The sequence below is a fragment of the Procambarus clarkii genome, chromosome 72, assembly GCF_040958095.1.
Source record: "Procambarus clarkii isolate CNS0578487 chromosome 72, FALCON_Pclarkii_2.0, whole genome shotgun sequence".
NCBI classification, from domain to species: domain Eukaryota; kingdom Metazoa; phylum Arthropoda; class Malacostraca; order Decapoda; family Cambaridae; genus Procambarus; species Procambarus clarkii.
The window spans coordinates 8,823,205-8,844,358 of record NC_091221.1 but is presented as its reverse complement, the minus strand read 5'-3'; the positions used below and the strand labels follow the sequence as shown (position 1 = coordinate 8,844,358).

The 21,154-nt window shown below is 43.5% G+C and overlaps 2 protein-coding genes across 2 annotated transcripts in view; one reads left to right on the top strand and one right to left on the bottom strand.

Annotated features, from left to right (window-relative positions):
• Positions 1 to 21,154, top strand: part of LOC123773583 (RNA-binding protein Raly) — a 713,369-nt gene that overhangs the window by 88,874 nt on the left and 603,341 nt on the right. The window lies entirely within an intron of this gene.
• LOC138356422 (putative uncharacterized protein ENSP00000383309) lies at positions 820 to 1,488 on the bottom strand. Its single transcript, XM_069312564.1, has one exon. The coding sequence runs from the start codon at positions 1,486 to 1,488 to the stop codon at positions 820 to 822; it is 669 nt and encodes a 222-aa protein (XP_069168665.1).

Below are 21,154 nucleotides of genomic sequence, written 5' to 3'. Positions count from 1 at the left end.
TATTGAATGCCTTTAGCAGGAAAAACTAGTGGGCAGGATAACATGATAGCAGGATAGCAGCTGGAATAATAGGAGTGAGTGAAGGAACTCGACTACGTGAACCATCGGGTATCGAACGCCGACCCGTGCGTGATGTCAACAAACATTTACGACGATATCTACTTCATCCTCAACTTATAAGGGCTTCTCACCTTCCACAATGTTCCAGTTTGACGGTCAACGAGACAACTATGCCATGTGTTCGATCCCATTGTATAGCTTCAAGACTTTATTCATGGCATCCTTGTCAATTTCCTTGTGCAAAATGAATGTTTTTGTTGCTTAATAATGTGTCTTTGTCCTTCCCATGCCTTCACTTGTTGGCATTAGGAAATTTTTGAAATATTACTGTATTCATCTTTTGTTCAGCTTAGGGAAGATATACAATTTTTTTTGAGGGGGGAGAGGGGGGGAAAGGGATACTCCCTTTCCCATAAAGGAAGGGGGAGGATCAACCCTACCCCTATTTCAACCCATGTAGAGAGGGGGTGTGGCACTCCAATCAACGAACCCCATGTAGAGAGGGGTGGCACTTGAATCAACCAACCCCTCCCCTATTCCACCTTTTCCTCCACATCCCACCTTTCACCCCCTTCCTTTTCCTCCTTTCACCCCTCCCCCTTCCCCCCCCATCCCCTTTTCCCCTCCCTTCCCACCCACAATGACCTGTCCCGTCCGCCAAGTCACTAAGGCTATTAACTGCCAGGAACTGCATTTTCAACACCTCAACGCATTGGTATAACTGGCGACTCTCACACGCGGTAACACCAAACTATTGACTCATGTCACAAGCGATGCATCAGGCATGGAGCGTATTGTAAGTGTGGCAGTGGAGCTGGAGTACATGCTTGCACGTGGGTGCCTTGTAATGCTTGCACGTGGGTGGCATGCTCTGTAATGCTTGCATGTGGGTGACTTGTAATGCTTGCACGTGGGTGGTATGCTCTGTAATGCTTGCATGTGGGTGACTTGTAATGCTTGCACGTGGGTGGCATGCTCTGTAATGCTTGCATGTGGGTGACTTGTAATGCTTGCACGTGGGTGGTATGCTCTGTAATGCTTGCGTGTGGGTGCCTTGTAATGCTTGCAGGTGGGTGCTATGGTCTGTAATGCTTGCGTGTGGGTGACTTGCTCTGTAATGCTTGCGTGTGGGTGACATGCTCTGTAATGCTTGCGTGTGGGTGACATGCTCTGTAATGCTTGCATGTGGGTGGCATGCTCTGTAATGCTTGCACGTGGGTGGCATGCTCTGTAATGCTTGCGTGTGGGTGGCATACTCTGTAATGCTTGCGTGTGGGTGGCATACTCTGTAATGCTTGCGTGTGGGTGACATGCTCTGTAATGCCTGCGTGTGGGTGCCTTGCTCTGTAATGCCTGCGTGTGGGTGACATGCTCTGTAATGCTTGCACGTGGGTGCCTTGCTCTGTAATGCTTGCATGAGGGTGACATGTTCTGTAATGCTTGCGTGAGGATGCCTTGCTCTGTAATGCTTGCAGGTGGGTGACATGTTCTATAATGCTTGCACGTGGATACCTTGCTCTATAATGCTTGCACGTGAGTGCCATGCTCTATAACGATACATGTAGCGGGTTCTGTGTCCTCTGGAGTGAATGACACAGAATATACTCCTGTAAGTATCTTCAGAATCTGATTAGATACTGAAGAATCTAATCTGATTCTGATACTTCAGAATCCAATTAGATTCAACCATTTGTCTTATCTTTTTTCCCTATAGTGAAATACAAATATCTAAATTACCTTCAACAACATCGGCTTCATAACTTAGGGAGGTATGTTGTTTGTCTAACAATGTTAGAAATAATAAGAGAATAGTTATGTTAGAATCTCGCATTTTTGCTAGTAAAAACGACGTTTATTTTGGTCAGAAATGGACATTGATTTAAGCTAACAATAGTGTCGATAAGAACGACCAATTAAGCATCTGATGACCTAACTACACACCAGAAGATTGGGGGCGGAAACGACGACGTTTCGGTCCTTTTTGGACCGTTATCTGTCTTGATATCACGTTACATTATTACCTATGTCGTGATATCGGTCCGAAACGGGCCGAAACGTCTTCGATTCTCCATCTTGTGATGATGTCTGGTTTGGTTATCATCAGCCATCATATCATTTGGTCATCATATCTTCAGCCATCATATCATAAGGTCATCATATCTTATTGCAACTCATCATCTAGAAATTAAGAATCAGTTCCAGGGGCTTCAACAACCCGGTTTGGATACGCTGTTAAGTCATTCATCAACTATGGAAGGGTTGAGAATTGAAGGTGATTGCACCATCTGTTTATACACGTCTTGGGTGAGCGGTATTAATGTAATCCAAATAGCAATTACGTAACATCAATATAAATCTTAGAGATGGATTACCAAAGGAACTTATTGGGCAAGGATTTTGTTTCTCAAGTTTAGTTGATTTGGAAAGGAGGGAGAGGGAGTGAGATAGTGAGAGGGTGTGAGATAGTGAGAGAGTGTGAGATAGTGAGAGGGAGGGAGGAAGGGAAGGAGAAAAAGGGAGGGGGAGGTGGGAAGGGAATTAACAGGAGAAAAGTTGTGTGTAAGAGAGAGTAAGAGAGTGAGAGAGAGAGAGGGGGAAGGAAGGAGTGATATTAGAATATAGAACGAGGAATAAATGTAAGAACAAAAAGAGTGAGATATATAAGAGAAGGAGGAGGAAGAGAGAAGAGAAAAAATCAGTCAGAAATGACACAAAATACTCGTTTTAGTCAAACTAAATAATGTCCCCAAGAACAATCTCTCAGATATTCTTTCTATTCTTTGCTCACACTCCCTAAACACTAACAACAGGAGACTCAACGAGATGAAGAAACACCTCCGCTATCCCCTGGCGCCCTCCCAAATCCATAATTCCTTCCTTTCCCACCCAACCCACCAAAGGAATAGATATACTCCAAGAAATACACCTCTTAAAGGGCTATTCATGGCTTAATCTTCATCAATCAACCCCTTGCAATGTATATACACATATATACACTGATAGTCTATCGTTTCTCCCGTCTTCTGGTATAGCAGATAGAATTGTTAATGTTCTCTAGTGTAGTGTAGCTGTCTCTGAATGGATGAGAAGTTGTTGTTTTTTTCCAATGAATAGAATCAACACTTAAAAACCTTTGTTGCCAAAGGTTTGTTGACATTGAGATGTAATTTAACCCTCTCGATGACTCGTTGTTGGTGACGGTATATTGACAAGGCGGCCAGATTCACGAAGCAGTTACACAAGCACTTACGAACCTGGGGGCCAGATTCACGAAGCAGTTACGCAAGCACTTACGAACATGTCCATCTTTCCTCAATGTTTGGCGGCTTTGTTTACAATTATTAAACAGTTAATGAGCTCCGAAGCACCAGGAGGCTGTTTATAACAATAACAACAGTTGACTGGCAAGTTTTCATGCTTGTAAACTGTTTAATAAATGTAACCAAAGCCGTCAAAGATTGAGGAAAGATGTACACGTTAGTAAGAACTTGAGTAACTGTTTCCTGAATCTGGCCCCCTTGTGTTTGAGTGATAAGTTTGCTTTCTTGGCAACGGGTATTTGCTTCCTCGTTCTCGTCACTAACGACTCGATAACGAGCCAAGACGGACCGAAACGTCGTCGCCTTTTCATCCTCTGATGTGTGTGTGTGTGTGTGTGTGTGTGTGTGTGTGTGTGTGTGTGTGTGTGTGTGTGGATTGGTCCTCATATCTCCAGTCGCGTTATTGTTTGCGTTAAGATTTGCAAGATTGCAAGATTGGAAGATTGGCTTTTTTTTTTTAAACTAAGACTAGGATTCATAAGGGATGCCTAATAACATACCTAGTGAAACTGCAAGCAAGAGCTGTTATCCTACCTCAGCTCATCTGAAGCCTACACCTAGAAACTCATTTATTTCATAAGAAATTGGCTTATTGTTTCTAAATCATGTCGTATATCGACTAAATATTCTGGGTTTAGCTTTCAGGGGTAACAAATCGATCCGAATGGAAATGAGTCTAATGACTTTGTATTCAGGTGTTAATTTAATTTTCTCATATGTAAATTTCAGTAATGAGTTGTAATTGTTTGTGTAAACTAATTCAATTGCAAATGTACAATTTATGAATAATAGTTTTTAATTTGAGAGTTTTCTAGAGTTTACACTAGTGGATAGAGTAACAGGGGCCAGATTCATGAAGCAGTTACGCAAGCACTTACGAACCTGGGGGCCAGATTCACGAAGCAGTTACGCAAGTACTTACGAACTTGTTCATCTTTCCCCAATCTTTGACACCTTTGGTTACATTTATTAAACAGTTTACAAGCATGAAAACTTTCCAATCAACTGTTGTTATTGTGATAAACAGCCTCCTGGTGCTTCGCAGCTCATTAACTGTTTAATAATTGTAAACAAAGCCGCCAAAGATTGAGAAAAGATGGACTGGTTCGTAAGTGCTTGCGTAACTGCTTCGTGAATCTGGCCCACAGGCCCTGAGCTGCAAATCTCCATTTTGAATATTGACTAATGTATACTAGTGTATACATTCAGTCTACATGTTTAGAATTGCTATAACTAAAGTTACAAAGTCCAGTTAGCTTCATTCTCGACTCGCAATCGGGAATCCCGGGTTCGACTCTCTCGACCTAGACAGAAATAACTTAGGGCACGTGTCGAAATTTGGGGCATTTTTGTCTAGATCATATTGTGAACTATTAAAACATTTCAAACGAGTCTTTTTTTTTAAATTAAAACCACCTGTTTTACACATTTAAAACACATTCATGTTTTACACATTCATTTGTCTTCGGGGGGGGGGGGGGGGGGAGGGGGGGGCTGGGGGGGAGTCGTGAATAGGGCAGTTTTAGACTCTTTGATAATTTATTTCTCCATTTCCTTGCATTTTATATTTTCTTAATCGTGCGATAATTGACAAAAACCTTTGTTGAATTAGGCTACGACTTCCTAAAGTATGGTGTTTTGAATCACTATTTTTTTTTTTGGGGGGGGGTGGGGGGGAAGGAGAATGTAATTATAGAATTCAAATAAATTAATTTTGAGCCAATGTTCTTAAGTTTTTTTTTTTTTGCATCCGGGAATTTTACGACCGTTTTTCTATTGGTTTCCGTAACTCATTTTATAAATCCGATGCCGGACTAATAGGAGGATAATTCAGAGAGGATTTTTGTCCCATATTTTATAGTGACGGGGAGAGAGGGGGGGGGGGGGTAACAGAAGAGAGGGAGGGGGGTTGGGGGGGGGTTGGTGATGGGGTTGAGATTGTATTAAACAAAAGGGGTTGAGGCGGAGGTTGTGTAGTACAAAGTAGAGTAGAAGTGAGGGGAATTTTTTTTTCCGGGATCACCATAGCCCGTGCTACATGGACACTTCGTTCTGAGTAGCTAAATCTGAAATAACAGTGAAGGGAATTATCAGCACTTGGAAGGGATCTGGATAATGTTTTGGGATGGGACGGGGGGGAAGGAATGGTGCCCAAACCACTTGGACGGTCGGGGATTGAACGCCGACCTGCATGGAACGAGACCGTCGCTCTACCATCCAGCCCAACAACATTAAGAGAAAAAGGTTTTATACTGAATTAATAATACAGTAGTGTAATAAATCATAAAATGGCCAAATTCCTAAATTAATCTCCATTTATCTCCCAGGGCTCAGCATCTGAATCTTTCTCTAGCCATGATGCTTGATACCATACTTGAGATTAGCTTCCCGAAGCTAATCTCATATGATTAGCTAATCTCACAGTTAAGGCCTATTATTCACCTGGTTTCAAGCATCTTATCTTGAGGTTATCTTGAGATGATTTCGGGGCTTTTTAGTGTCCCCGCGGCCCGGTCCTCGACCAGGCCTCCACCCCCAGGAAGCAGCCCGTGACAGCTGACTAACACCCAGGTACCTATTTTACTGCTAGGTAACAGGAGCATAGGGTGAAAGAAACTCTGCCCATTGTTTCTCGCTGGCGCCTGGGATTGAACCCAGGACCACAGGATCACAAGTCCAGCGTGCTGTCCGCTTGGCCGACCGGCTCCCCATGGCGATATGATTAACATACACCTGTACCCACGAATGACAATAGGCCAAAAGTACGTAAATTTTTACGAATTGTAAATTTTCACGAATTGTAAATTTTCACGAATTGAGAATTTTCACGAATTGAGAATTTTCACGAATTGTAAATTTTCACGAATTGAGAATTAAAAATAGGTCTGTTCTCATATATTATCATATATTAAAGTTCATTGCGTATGTAGTTATAGGTATTAAGGTAATGGTGGGGATTATCTGTCATTAGTACATTAAACACTGTAGGGATGAAGCATTAACCTAACCTAACCTAATCTAACCTAACCTAACCCCGGCTCGAATGCTTCATTCGAGCAGAGGACGTCAGCAAAGAAACGTCCATACATTATCAGTGATGAGTCTTCATACCACTTACGGGCTATTCATGCCCGTGCCACCTCTTGGGTGGCTTAATCTTTATCAATCAATCAGTGATGAGTCGTGTGTAGACCATTTGGCATTCCTAAACTTGGCGGTTGGATTAAAGAGCATTTAACCTTTGTTGATGAGGACAGGCTGCGTTTTCTTTGAGTAGTTTATAGGTTCGGTTCGATCGTTTGAGTACGTCATTTTCTATCAACTATGACCTCTAGGGGAGGAAGGGCTGCCAAATTAGTGTTTCTCACAAGGGGTTTTCCTTGTCAGGAAGTCTTGTTTGAGCTTGGTTGCTTAAACAAGACGAAGGGAAGCCTAAGACGCTTATTCTTCTCTAATAATAAAGAAAGCGCTTCGCGTAATAATTTCTGGATTCAGTAGAAGAGTTAATTGGTCCCAGCAATAACAATGGGATCATTGGCACGTCGATGGTGGGAGCCGGTCGGCCGAGCGGACAGCACGCGGGACTTGTGATCCTGTGGTCCTGGGTTCGATCCCAGGCGCCGGCGAGAAACAATGGGCAGAGTTTCTTTCACCCTATGCCCCTGTTACCTAGCAGTAAAATAGGTACCTGGGTGTTAGTCAGCTGTCACGGGCTGCTTCCTGGGGGTGGAGGCCTGGTCGAGGACCGGGCCGCGGGGACACTAAAAAGCCCCGAAATCATCTCAAGATAACCTCGAGAAAACCTTCTTGAGAAACACACACACACAGATCACAATAGTGTGATGCATCAAATGAACAAATCCACAAGGGCCGTGACGAGGATTCGAACCTGCGTCCGGGAGCATCCCAGACACTGCCTTAATCGACTGAGCTAGTCAGTCGATTAAAAATCCTCGTCACGGCCCTTGTGGATTTGTTCACCTCTTTGAATAGTTTCATAGACTTTCAGTTCCCAAGCTATAATGCCCATATTAGTCTACCAATTAATTAAAACGGTGCTACTAGCTTGGACGATCTGCTATCCACGCAGCCGATCAGGACATGAACAGTGTAGATCTGATTATATCCTGATTAGTCGGTAATTTGAAGTCAAGGCGCCAAAGATCAGGGGCCAGATTCACGAAAGCACTTACGCAAGCACTTACGAACGTGTACATCTTTCCTCAATCTTTGACGGCTTTGGTTACATTTATTAAACAGTTTACAAGCATGAAAACTTGCCAATCAACTGTTGTTATTGTTATAAACAGCCTCCTGGTGCTTCGGAGCTCATTAACTGTTTAATAATTGTAAACAAAGCCGCCAAAGATTGTGAAAAGATGTACAGGTGCTTGCGTAACTGCTTCGTGAATCTGGCCCCAGGCTACTAACAGCTGGCACTACTAACAGGTTTGGCACTCCTCAAGGAAATCTCCTTCAACAACAATATTGAACATCTTAACGAATCATCAAGTTGGTAAGTTATTTAGAGCTGATGTCAAGGCTTTCAGGCTAATCTGGCAACGTCTTGCTGTCAACGGTTCATCGTCTGTTGACAGGACAACAGGCCGCTGTCAACGTCGTTCCATCATGCAGCTGGCTACGACTTAGGAATCTCAAATGACCGAAGCCATGAACGCTGGAGTTCAAACACGTCTACACACCCGAACAAACCAGAATAAATACCATCGAATTGGTATTTTGATTCGTGAATTGAATACCAACTCGCGTTTGCCCAAAAATAAATATATACCAGGTTTATAAGATCGTACCAAGTGCTGCTTGAAGTACCTGAGGATTAGCCAGTCTACACCAATCCACCAGTACTCCCAGTCCTCTTCCCCGGTCAGTGTTACCAGTACCCAGTACCGGTTACAGGACCCAGTACTGGTACCGGAATTCCCGTACAAGTTGACGCATTTACTCAACACCCAACTCGAGGACGAGAGAGAGAGAGCGAGAGGGTGAGAGAGAGTGAGAGGGTGAGAGAGAGAGTGAGAGGGTGAGAGAGAGGGTGAGAGAGAGAGAGCGAGAGGGTGAGAGAGAGAGCGAGAGGGTGAGAGAGAGAGCGAGAGGATGAGAGAGAGAGCGAGAGGGTGAGAGAGAGGGTTAGAGAGAGAGAGCGAGAAGGTGAGAGAGAGAGTGAGAGGGTGAGAGAGAGAGCGAGAGGGTGAGAGAGAGGGTGAGAGAGAGAGTGAGAGGGTGCGAGAGAGAGAGAGGGTGAGAGAGAGACCAAGAGGGTGAGAGAGAGAGAGAGTGAGAGGGTGTGAGAGAGAAGGGGCAGTTGTGTGTAGAATCTGGCTCTCTGCCAGTTATCTCAAAGCTTGGATGAGGGGGGGGGGGCGTGGGTGGGCGTGGGGGGCGTTATCAATGACGCTGCGACATCCAACGTGATTGATGAGGCAGGAACTGTCGCGGCGCCTTGTCAGACGTCTACGAAACCACCCCACAACCACGCGGCTGCAAGATTCGCCAATCGAAGTCTTCCACCGTCGGAACCTACGGTAATACCCGTCTCCCGTCACGGACGGTGATTGGGGTGATTGGTCCCACTACCAACAGGAACGAAGTGGTTGTAAATCCCTCCCCCCCCCTCCCGCTGGAGCGTGATCTAAGGGGCTGGGGGATTGATCTAGCTTCTCCTGATTCTGATTCATGATTTTTTCCTGAGCCACAGCGGGAGTGAGAGTCTTCTGACTCTTGAATCATCTTAATTTACGGGTTATTCATGCCCGTGCCATCTCTTGGATGTCTTATTCTCTCTCTCAATTCATCAATTTACATTTACGATTTAGTTGAGCCGTCACCCATATATTCAACAGGTGGGCCACCACCCATATATACAACAGGTGGGCCACCACCCATATATACAACAGGTGGGCCACCCATATATACAACAGGTGGGCCACCCATATATACAACAGGTGGGCCACCCATATATACAACAGGTGGGCCACCACCCATATATACAACAGGTGGGCCACCACCCATATATACAACAGGTGGGCCACCCATATATACAACAGGTGGGCCACCACCCATATATACAACAGGTGGGCCGCCACCCATATATACAACAGGTGGGCCACCACCCATATATACAACAGGTGGGCCACCACCCATATATACAACAGGTGGGCCACCACCCATATATACAACAGGTGGGCCACCACCCATATATACAACAGGTGGGCCGCCACCCATATATACAACAGGTGGGCCACCACCCATATATACAACAGGTGGGCCACCACCCATATATACAACAGGTGGGCCACCACCCATATATACAACAGGTGGGCCACCCATATATACAACAGGTGGGCCACCCATATATACAACAGGTGGGCCACCCATATATACAACAGGTGGGCCACCACCCATATATACAACAGGTGGGCCACCACCCATATATACAACAGGTGGGCCACCCATATATACAACAGGTGGGCCACCACCCATATATACAACAGGTGGGCCGCCACCCATATATACAACAGGTGGGCCACCACCCATATATACAACAGGTGGGCCAACACCCATATATACAACAGGTGGGCCACCACCCATATATACAACAGGTGGGCCACCACCCATATATACAACAGGTGGGCCGCCACCCATATATACAACAGGTGGGCCACCACCCATATATACAACAGGTGGGCCACCACCCATATATACAACAGGTGGGCCACCACCCATATATACAACAGGTGGGCCACCCATATATACAACAGGTGGGCCACCCATATATACAACAGGTGGGCCACCCATATATACAACAGGTGGGCCACCACCCATATATACAACAGGTGGGCCACCACCCATATATACAACAGGTGGGCCACCCATATATACAACAGGTGGGCCACCACCCATATATACAACAGGTGGGCCGCCACCCATATATACAACAGGTGGGCCACCACCCATATATACAACAGGTGGGCCACCACCCATATATACAACAGGTGGGCCACCACCCATATATACAACAGGTGGGCCACCACCCATATATACAACAGGTGGGCCACCACCCATATATACAACAGGTGGGCCACCACCCATATATACAACAGGTGGGCCGCCACCCATATATACAACAGGTGGGCCACCACCCATATATACAACAGGTGGGCCACCCATATATACAACAGGTGGGCCACCCATATATACAACAGGTGGGCCACCCATATATACAACAGGTGGGCCACCCATATATACAACAGGTGGGCCACCCATATATACAACAGGTGGGCCACCCATATATACAACAGGTGGGGCACCAATAAACGTCAAAGAAACCACTAATGGGCGACTTAACTGCCCCATTAGTGAATTAATCACCTGTGGTTTGAATTCACAGTTTTACTTCCTGGGATTTAAAAGCGCTGGGACAAATGCGCTGAGATAACTGGGAGATAACTGCTGCGCTGATTTTTAAAGATTAAATTACAATTCGATTTAAAGCTTTGACTACAGTTATTTAAACCTCAGACTCAATGAAACCTGCGCTCAATAAAGCTTATTTAAAGCTCAGAAAGCTCAGCTATTTAAAGCTTAGCATGTGAAGGCTTAGACTACAAGGGAATTAAATAAAAAGTAATTCTCAAAATACTGAAGTCATTTTTGTAAACTTTAAAGCGAAGCTGTATTTTGTACACGAGAGGGAAAAACGTTCTCAGTTATGAAGTTTCTGAATAAATTACCATGAAATGCTGAAAGTTTTGATGTATTACAAACTTTGAAGAAACTTTTTAGCAGACTTTAACGTTATCGATAATAATGCAGTATGAAGATATATATATATATATATATATATATATATATATATATATATATATATATATATATATATATATATATATATATATATATATATATATATATATATATATATGTATATATACTACTTATGTACATATAGTATTACGCAGTTCTTTAGATTCCCAAAACACTCAAAGACACCTGTTCTCTTGCTAAGAACGTCGCATTTTGACCGTATGCGTTGGGGGTTCGATACCCGATGGTGCAAGTGATTTATAAGCACTGTTTCTTCATGCTTTCCTCCTTGATTCTATTATGTCCTGATGTCCCTTGCAATAGATATAATAGCTTAATGGGTTTTCTTCACAATTGTCTTAACTTGCTGTCAGAGGGTGTGGGGGAGAGAGCTACTTTGCTCAACCTGTTCTCCTAATATGACAGGTCTTAGTCCATATATAGTGATGGACCATCAAAAAGTGGACGTTTTGTATTACTGAATTCGACCAAATAGATTTTTTTTTAACAGCAACATGCAGTGCCTAACCTAACCTAACCTGACCTAACCTGACCTAACCTAACCTAACCTGACCTAACCTAACCTAACCTGGCCTAACCTAACCTGACCTAACCTAACCTAACCTAACCTAACCTGACCTAACCTGACCTAACCTAACCTAACCTGACCTAACCTAACCTGACCTAACCTAACCTAACCTAACCTAACCTGACCTAACCTAACCTGACCTAACCTAACCTAACCTAACCTGACCTAACCTGACCTAACCTAACCTAACCTAACCTAACCTAACCTGACCTAACCTGACCTAACCTAACCTAACCTGACCTAACCTAACCTAACCTAACCTAACCTGACCTAACCTAACCTAACCTAACCTAACCTAACCTAACCTGACCTAACCTGACCTAACCTAAGCTAACCTAACCTAACCTGACCTAACCTAACCTAACCTAACCTAACCTGACCTAACCTAACCTAACCTGACCTAACCTGACCTAACCTAACCTAACCTGACCTAACCTAACCTAACCTAACCTGACCTAACCTAACCTAACCTAACCTAACCTGACCTAACCTAACCTGACCTAACCTAACCTGACCTAACCTAACCTGACCTAACCTAACCTGACCTAACCTAACCTAACCTAACCTAACCTGACCTAACCTAACCTAACCTAACCTGACCTAACCTGACCTAACCTGACCTAACCTGACCTAACCTAACCTAACCTAACCTAACCTAACCTGACCTAACCTGACCTAACCTAACCTAACCTAACCTAACCTAACCTAACCTGACCTAACCTAACCTAACCTAACCTAACCTAACCTAACCTAACCTAACCTGACCTAACCTGACCTAACCTAACCTAACCTAACCTAACCTGACCTAACCTGACCTAACCTAACCTAACCTAACCTAACCTAACCTGACCTAACCTGACCTGACCTAACCTAACCTAACCTAACCTAACCTGACCTAACCTAACCTAACCTGACCTAACCTAACCTAACCTAACCTTTCCCGGTAATCCTAGGCATAATTTGCGGTATCTTAGGTCTAATATAGTTCATATTTGTGCTATATTAGGCCTGGGAATGATTAAGTTCGATTTTTAGTCATATTTTTTTACTGACAATAACATTCAAAGCACAAAATGAACATTCTGGCGGTCCATCACTATGCATAATGGTACTTACTTTTCACACAGAAATCACACTAACGTGATGCATCAAATGAACAAATCCACAAGGGCCGTGACGAGGATTCGAATCCTCGCCCTTGTGGATTTGATACTTTTCTTTATCTTGCTAACTTAATATATACCTCGCCCTGCCCTGGTGACACTCTATTATTCTCTCATCTATCCTTATCTCAACTATGGTATTTGTGCTTGAGGTTCTACTACCCCGGGAGCCGGTCGGCCGAGCGGACAGCACGCTGGACTTGTGATCCTGTGGTTCCGGGTTCGATCCCGGGCGCCGGCGAGAAACAATGGGCAGAGTTTCTTTCACCCTATGCCCCTGTTACCTAGCAGTAAAATTGGTACCTGGGTGTTAGTCAGCTGTCACGGGCTGCTTCCTGGGGGTGGAGACCTGGTCGAGGACCGGGCCGCGGGGACACTAAAAAGCCCCGAAATCATCTCAAGATAACCTCAAGATAACCCAAAATTATTTACGTCCTCTAATTACTCAACACAAAGCTGCTATTTTAATACACCCAGAGGGGCTGGAGCCATCGTGGCTTAGCTGGTGATGGTCCTGCTGTCTGGAGGGTGGGGAGAGAGCCCTACGCTGCTCTTCTACAAGCTTGCTGTTTACCCCTGGTTATTGCAGCATTTAGTGCGCCCTGGGCTAAGTTATCGCCACTATATCCTCCAGAAATTGTCGTGCAATAATTACCTTGGAATTAAGTAGGGCCACATTAGTGCATTTAAGAAACTTTCTTCTTTCTACTTGGGTTCGCCTCGTTAGCCTTCAGTTTGTGTGCTTACCTATCAGTGCAACCCGTTCTCGCACTTTCGTATAGTCAATATTGACTTATTAAATACGTGCATATGTGACATACTAATTTATTGTGATTATTTTAGTTTACCTTGAAAAGCTTCATAGAAAACACCGACCTTACCTAACCTTCTTAGTATGTTAAGATAAGCATCTTATTGCTTCGTAATAACAATTATTACTTAACCTATTATAGGTATAATAGTAATTACAATAGTAATTACAATTATTACTTAACCTATTATAGGTATAGTCTTAATTTTGTAACGTTGTCAAAGAACTCTGTCAGATTTGCCAGGTCCGTCTATCCTCTAGTGTATCTATGTCACCCATTTGTTGGCAAGTTCATTCTATCAAGTGTTCAGTTATTCTGAACCTGATTACTTTTATCCAATTACAGTATATGGAATACTTGACAGTGGCACTGGTCTGTATTTGGTGCCTGGTGTCTGTATTTGGTGCCTGGTGTCTGTATTTGGTGCTTGGTGTCTGTATTTTGGTGCCTGGGGTCTGTATTTTGGTGCCTGGTGTCTGTATTTTGGTGTCTGGTGTCTGTATTTTGGTGCCTGGTGTCTGTATTTGGTGCCTCGTGTCTGTATTTGGTGCCTGGTGTCTGTATTTGGTGCCTGGTGTCTGTATTTTGGTGCCTGGTGTCTGTATTGTGGTGCCTGGTGTCTGTATTGTGGTGCCTGGTGTCTGTATTTGGTGCCTGGTGTCTGTATTGTGGTGCCTGGTGTCTGTATTGTGGTGCCTGGTGTCTGTATTGTGGTGCCTGGTGTCTGTATTTGGTGCCTGGTGTCTGTATTGTGGTGCCTGGTGTCTGTATTTGGTGCCTGGTGTCTGTATTTTGGTGCCTGGTGTCTGTAATTTGGTGCCTGGTGTCTGTATTTGGTGCCTGGTGTCTGTATTTGGTGCTTGGTGTCTGTATTTTGGTGCCTGGTGTCTGTAATTTGGTGCCTGGTGTCTGTATTTGGTGCCTGGTGTCTGTATTTGGTGCCTGGTGTCTGTATTTTGGTGCCTGGTGTCTGTATTTTGGTGCCTGGTGTCTGTATTTTGGTGCCTGGTGTCTGTATTTGGTGCCTGGTGTCTGTATTTGGGTGCTTGGTGGCTGTATTTTGGTGCCTGGTGTCTGTATTTGGTGCCTGGTGTCTGTATTTGGTGCCTGGTGTCTGTATTTGGTGCCTGGTGTCTGTATTTTGGTGCCTGGTGTCTGTATTTTGGTGCTTGGTGGCTGTATTTGGTGCCTGGTGTCTGTATTTTGGTGCCTGGTGTCTGTATTTTGGTGCCTGGTGTCTGTATTTGGTGCCTGGTGTCTGTATTTGGTGCCTGGTGTCTGTATTTTGGTGCCTGGTGTCTGTATTTTGGTGCCTGGTGTCTGTATTTTGGTGCCTGGTGTCTGTATTTTGGTGCCTGGTGTCTGTATTTGGTGCCTGGTGTCTGTATTTGGGTGCTTGGTGGCTGTATTTTGGTGCCTGGTGTCTGTATTTGGTGCCTGGTGTCTGTATTTTGGTGCCTGGTGTCTGTATTTTGGTGCCTGGTGTCTGTATTTGGTGCCTGGTGTCTGTATTGTGGTGCCTGGTGTCTGTATTTTGGTGCCTGGTGTCTGTATTTGGTGCCTGGTGTCTGTATTTTGGTGCCTGGTGTCTGTATTTTGGTGCCTGGGGTCTGTATTTGGTGCCTGGTGTCTGTATTTGGTGCCTGGTGTCTGTATTTTGGTGCCTGGTGTCTGTATTTGGTGCCTGGTGTCTGTATTTGGTGCCTGGTGTCTGTATTTGGTGCCTGGTGTCTGTATTTTGGTGCCTGGTGTCTGTATTTGGTGTCTGGTGTCTGCATTTGGTGCCTGGTGTCTGTATTTGGTGCCTGGTGTCTGTATTTTGGTGCCTGGTGTCTGTATTTGGTGCCTGGTGTCTGTATTTGGTGCCTGGTGTCTGTATTTGGTGCCTGGTGTCTGTATCCAATGTTTTTTTCTAGTATTAGAACTATTTGCCTTTCACAGAGGTTTTTTGGAGGCTTCCTGTTTTAAGTGTTTTATTTAAAACATTATCGGGTGACAAATGATTTCTACTGCTCGTTTTAGCAGCTACGGTCATATTAAGTCTGATTATATTCGTTTTCTTGTATCTACTTAGTCTTTCGAGCCTTAAGACTCTCTAAGGTCTCTAGGGGTCTCTAAGGCACCATTGTACCTTCCTTCAACCTGATCACCTGATCTGTTGTGGCTGTGGGTAGGTCTGAATAGGGTCTGTAGTTAGCCAAGGGCGAACGATGCTATTCCCCATTGATTGACGGTAATACTATAATAGTATAGTTGGCTGCGTTCTCGACTCTCAGTTAGGGTTTCCGGGTTTGATTCCCGGGCGAGATCGAAATGGTAGGGCATGTTTTCTTTCATCTAATACAGCTGTTCACCTAGTAGTAAACAGGTATTCGAGAGTTAGGCAACTGTTGTGGGGTCGGATCCTGGGGTGGATCGAGGGGGGGGGGACTCGTTTCAACCCGCAGAACACACACACACACACACACACACACACACACACACACACACACACACACACACACACACACACACACACACACACACACACACACACGAGATGTCCCACATATATTTACGTGTGGATGTCTTAAAATATGAAATTATTAAATCATGACTACTTTATCAGCTACCAACCAGTGGTGGGCCCCTTAGCTAACAGCCAGTGGTGGGCCCTTAGCTTCTATCCAGTGATGGGCCCCCTAAACTACTACCCAGTGGAGGGGCCCCCCTCTCACCTCCTAGAAACAGCTGGGCCCTTCGCTCCCAGCGAGTCCTCGCCACACAGTGAGAAAGAGAGAGAGAAAAGAGAGAAATTACCATAATGAAAGAGGCCTCTTTACCCTCTGGAACCTCACACGCAGACGGCATTGGACTGATATATTGCCTCGAACCTCGACCATAACAGAAGGGGAAAGTGGAAATTGCTACACGCAGTTGCTCGGAATGTTATGAGCAGAGTGTGTGAATGAATTGGGGTGTTATATTTTAAGTATTATGGTTTAAAATGCTGCCTACAATCTCACCAACAGGAGGCATTCAGGTTAGATATTACCGCGACCTTACGAGAACAGCGCCCTGCTAAAAATGCCGAAATTGTTTTCCTCAAGCTTGGAGGAATGTTAAGCTGAGAGTTTAGCAAATAAACTTGTCTAATGTTTCTTGGAGGAGAATGTGTTAAAGATGTTTTCTCTTATGTCAGTGTGTGTTCTGTGTGTGTGTGTGTGTGTGTGTGTGTGTGTGTGTGTGTGTGTGTGTGTGTGTGTGTGTGTGTGTGTACTCACCTAGTTGTGTTTGCGTGGGTTGAGCTTTGGCTCTTTGGTCCCGCCTCTCAACCGTCAATCAACAGGTATATAGAATCCTAAGTCCTGTGTGTGTGTGTGTGTGTGTGTGTGTGTGTGTGTGTGTGTGTGTGTGTGTGTGTGTGTGTGTGTGTGTGTGTGTATGTGTGTGTGTGTATTGAGAGCTGAAGAAGTGTACTCACGTAATTGAGTTTGCGGGGGGTTGAGCTCTGGCTCTTTGGTCCCGCCTCTCACCTGTGTGTTCATGTTTTTGTTAATTTGTTTAACAAGTTGATTAATGAACACTGACTAAGCTGCGACGTTTGAGGGAAGATATACAGGCGTCGTAAGTGGGCACGTAAGATGAACAGGAGTCGTAAGTATGTGCTTGATGAATTGTTCACTACAGTCCTAGAAAGTGCGACTCGTGTCCCCCTGATGAGCATCGAGTGAACTAACAAAACCTAAATTACCTAACCTAACCTAACCTAACCTTCCCTAACCTAACCTAACCTAACCTAACCTAACCTAACCTTCCCTAACCTTCCCTAACCTAACCTAACTTAACCTAACCTAACCTAACCTAACCTAACCTTCCCTAACCTAACCTAACCTAACCTAACCTAACCTAACCTAACCTAACCTTCCCTAACCTTCCCTAACCTTCCCTAACCTAACCTTCCCTAACCTAACCTAACCTAACCTAACCTAACCTTCCCTAATCTAACCTATAGCATCAGAGGAGAGAAAGAAGAAAGTGAGAGAATGGGAATAATGGAGATCACCCGACTGGCGCTCTTGAATACGCTAATGGGGGTCCAACTAATTAATTCCGGGGTAATTATTACACGGCAATTGGCTGGGTAGTTAGAGGCAGTAACTTCAGAGGGGAGACACTTAAGGCGGTCATCTGAGGGGAACTGGACGACCTCGAGGTAAACATTGAACCTGGAGTGAGGGAAAGTGAGGGCGAAAGCAGCCTAGGGTGAAAGAAAGAGAGAGAGAAAGCAATCAAAGATAATATCAAAGTAATAAGTCGATAAACGACATATTTAACAAACTCTAAGACGCAACATTACAAAAAACATTGAAAATAATAAAAAGTTGGCCATTTGAAAATTGCAAAAATCATTGCAACAAGAAAGTTTGAAAATATTATAATCTGACTGCAAATCTCTAGCTAAATGTAACTTGTGAAAAAAAAACTAGTATACATAATACTTATACATAGTGTGACATTCTAGCATAGTGTAGCATTGGACATTTGACCATACGTCTATTTTTGTGTATAATACACCTGAAATTTGTATCAGTGAAGTGTATATCATATACATATATGATGATTATGTATACGTATGTATATCATAGTATTTTACAAGGCATCAACAACACCACACACATGAATTTTATATTTTGTTCTGCAAAATATCTCCAGAAATGGCTACTTAGTCACATATTAAAAAAAGAAAACGAGTTACATTTCAAGAATTACCTACAATAGGAATATCAAACTTTTTGCATTTTTTTGTTTAAAATTTTGTGTTGTATAATTTTTGCTTTTCAAATTAACACGAGGCTGACAGGCTTTTCATGGTTTGTATAGAAAATGGAAACAGCAAACATTAAAATATACATTTTTTATGTATTTTTGTATTATAAGCTATTTCATACGAACATACAATATCCCAGGTAAATACATTATCCACGCTATGAAAGGAAATAAATTTGGCCACCCAAAAATACATTAGTTTTAAAAAGTTTTGCTGGGAATAAAACTGTATGTAAGCTTGGGTTGTTATGCTTGCTTAATTTTGTCTATAAGAGGTGATCTCCAGCTCTCGGTCCCCGCCTCTTGTGCTCTGAGATACTAATACATGAAGCAATGGGATATGAGGATAAGGAGATGAGATATGAGGATAAGGAGATGGGATATGAGGATAAGGAGATGGGATATGAGGATAAGGAGATGGGATATGAGGATAAGGAGATGGGTTATGAGGATAAGGAGATGGGATATGAGGACAAGGAGATGGGATATGAGGACAAGGACCTGGGATATGAGGACAAGGAGATGGGATATGAGGACAAGGACCTGGGATATGAGGACAAGGAGATGGGATATGAGGACCAGTAGCTAGGATATGAGGACAAGGACCTGGGATATGAGGACAAGGAGTTGGGATATGAGGACAATGACCTGGGATATGAGGACAAGGACCTGAGATATGAGGACGGGATAATGAAACGGTGCCCATCTGGGATCGAACACAAACTGCAAAAAAGCGAGTCCACCACTTTCCCAACTAGTCCAAATACATCGCTCCAATGAAGAAATACTGTGCTTTGTGTATAGAAATTCCATTAATGTGCTTTGTGTATATGTGTGAATAATATAACAAAAACTGTGTATGTGTGTGTATGTGTATTCTCAATTTGTGTATTTTCGTTCGATTAATTGTTCACAATCATATCATTATCCCCATTCCTATTCACTATTACTCACAACACCCCCCCTCCACCTATCACCCTCTCTCTCTCTCTCCCCCCTTATCACCTCGTCCCCTCACTCTCTACCTCTATTTCATCCCCTCTTCCCACTACTCCCAGCCCCTCTACACATGCAAGAGTGTAAAATCAAAGTTTATGCTTGGAGTTGTGGGCTGCGTGGCCTCTCTCTGGGGACTTCTAAACCTGTTGCTGGTTGGTGGGGGAAAAGAGGGAGAGGGGATAGAGTGAGGGGATAGGTGAGGGAGAGGGGGGAGAGAGTTAGGGGGGACAGGTGAGGTAGGAGGGGATATGAGAGAAGCTGAGAGAGAATGAGATAGAAATAGACTTGAGAGGAAATTGGAAGGGGGAATCAGAGGGACAGTGGGATAGGATAAATACAAGGGAATGGGAGGAATGGATGTATGAAGGGGGAAATGGGGGATAGAGGACGTCGGGATAAACAGGTTTAAGGGTAGAGAAGTCCAGGTTAGGAGAGGGAGAGGGAAGAATGTACTACATTGATCCTATATACAACAATTAACCTTCAAAACTGTATGATAAATTTCAATATGTTGGTGATTTTGTATCCTTTTGTATTTCGTAAAATTACAGCATACATAGCACAGCATAGTACACTGTACTATATACATAGTACAGAACAGTCTGTACTAGAGAATAATTGCTGTTAATTTTTTTCTAATAAATTACTATTAAAATTTTCTGTGAAATAGTAGTTAACAGAGTTGACTGACAACCGGTTGTCTCCAAGGTCGACCGGTTGTAATTATTTGAGCAGTTAAGGTACTGTCGAACAAATCCACAAGGGCCGTGACGAGGATTCGAACCTGCGTCCGAGAGCATCCCAGACGCTCCCTTAATCGACTGAGCTACGACCTGGTCAAAAAGGAATTGAAACCGAAGGTCTACTGAACTTACTGGATCCTGCAGCCTCTCCGAGACACAAACCAGGATTTTCACTAAAAATGGATATGTTGATTTGATGCATCACGCAATTGGGATTTTCTGTGAGGTTCTTTGGTCGTCTCTAACGACCATATAACGACCGTACATTTGTTTGAAGTTTATCAAAGCAATTATACAAATTTTCTGACATTACCAAAATATATTATTTCACTACTTTATTAAAACTCGTTATCTACATATCCGGTTCCATTTTAAATAGGGAAATAGTGATATTAAATGTGTAATGGTGTTGAAATTAGAATTGTAATGAGAGCATTGTCAAATGGGGAAATACATTAATACATAACTGAATATTCAGGATAATAAAGTATGCACAAGGGGCAATATAATGTCATATATAGGAAAATAACAAGGAAATATCGTTCCAAAATGAATGAAGGAATTTACAATTATTTTGCATACAATTTTTTTTTATCAAATTATCGCGAGCATTTACATATATTTTCAACATCAACAAAAAATTATACATAATATGGAAATTTATCATTCGCCCAATATTGAAGTTCAAATGATGAAGCAAGAAAAAGTTGAGTATTGTGAGAGCTCTCTCTGTCTCTCTCTCTCTCTCTCTCTCTCTCTCTCTCTCTCTCTCTCTCTCTCTCTCTCTCTCTCTCTCTCTCTCTCTCTCTCTCTCTCTCTCTCTCTCTCTCCCCCT

What these genes read in the sequence shown, in the direction of transcription:
- LOC138356422 (XM_069312564.1), bottom strand. Translation starts at nt 1,488, where the DNA reads ATGTCACCCTCATGCAAGCATTACAGAGCAAGGCACCCACGTGCAAGC.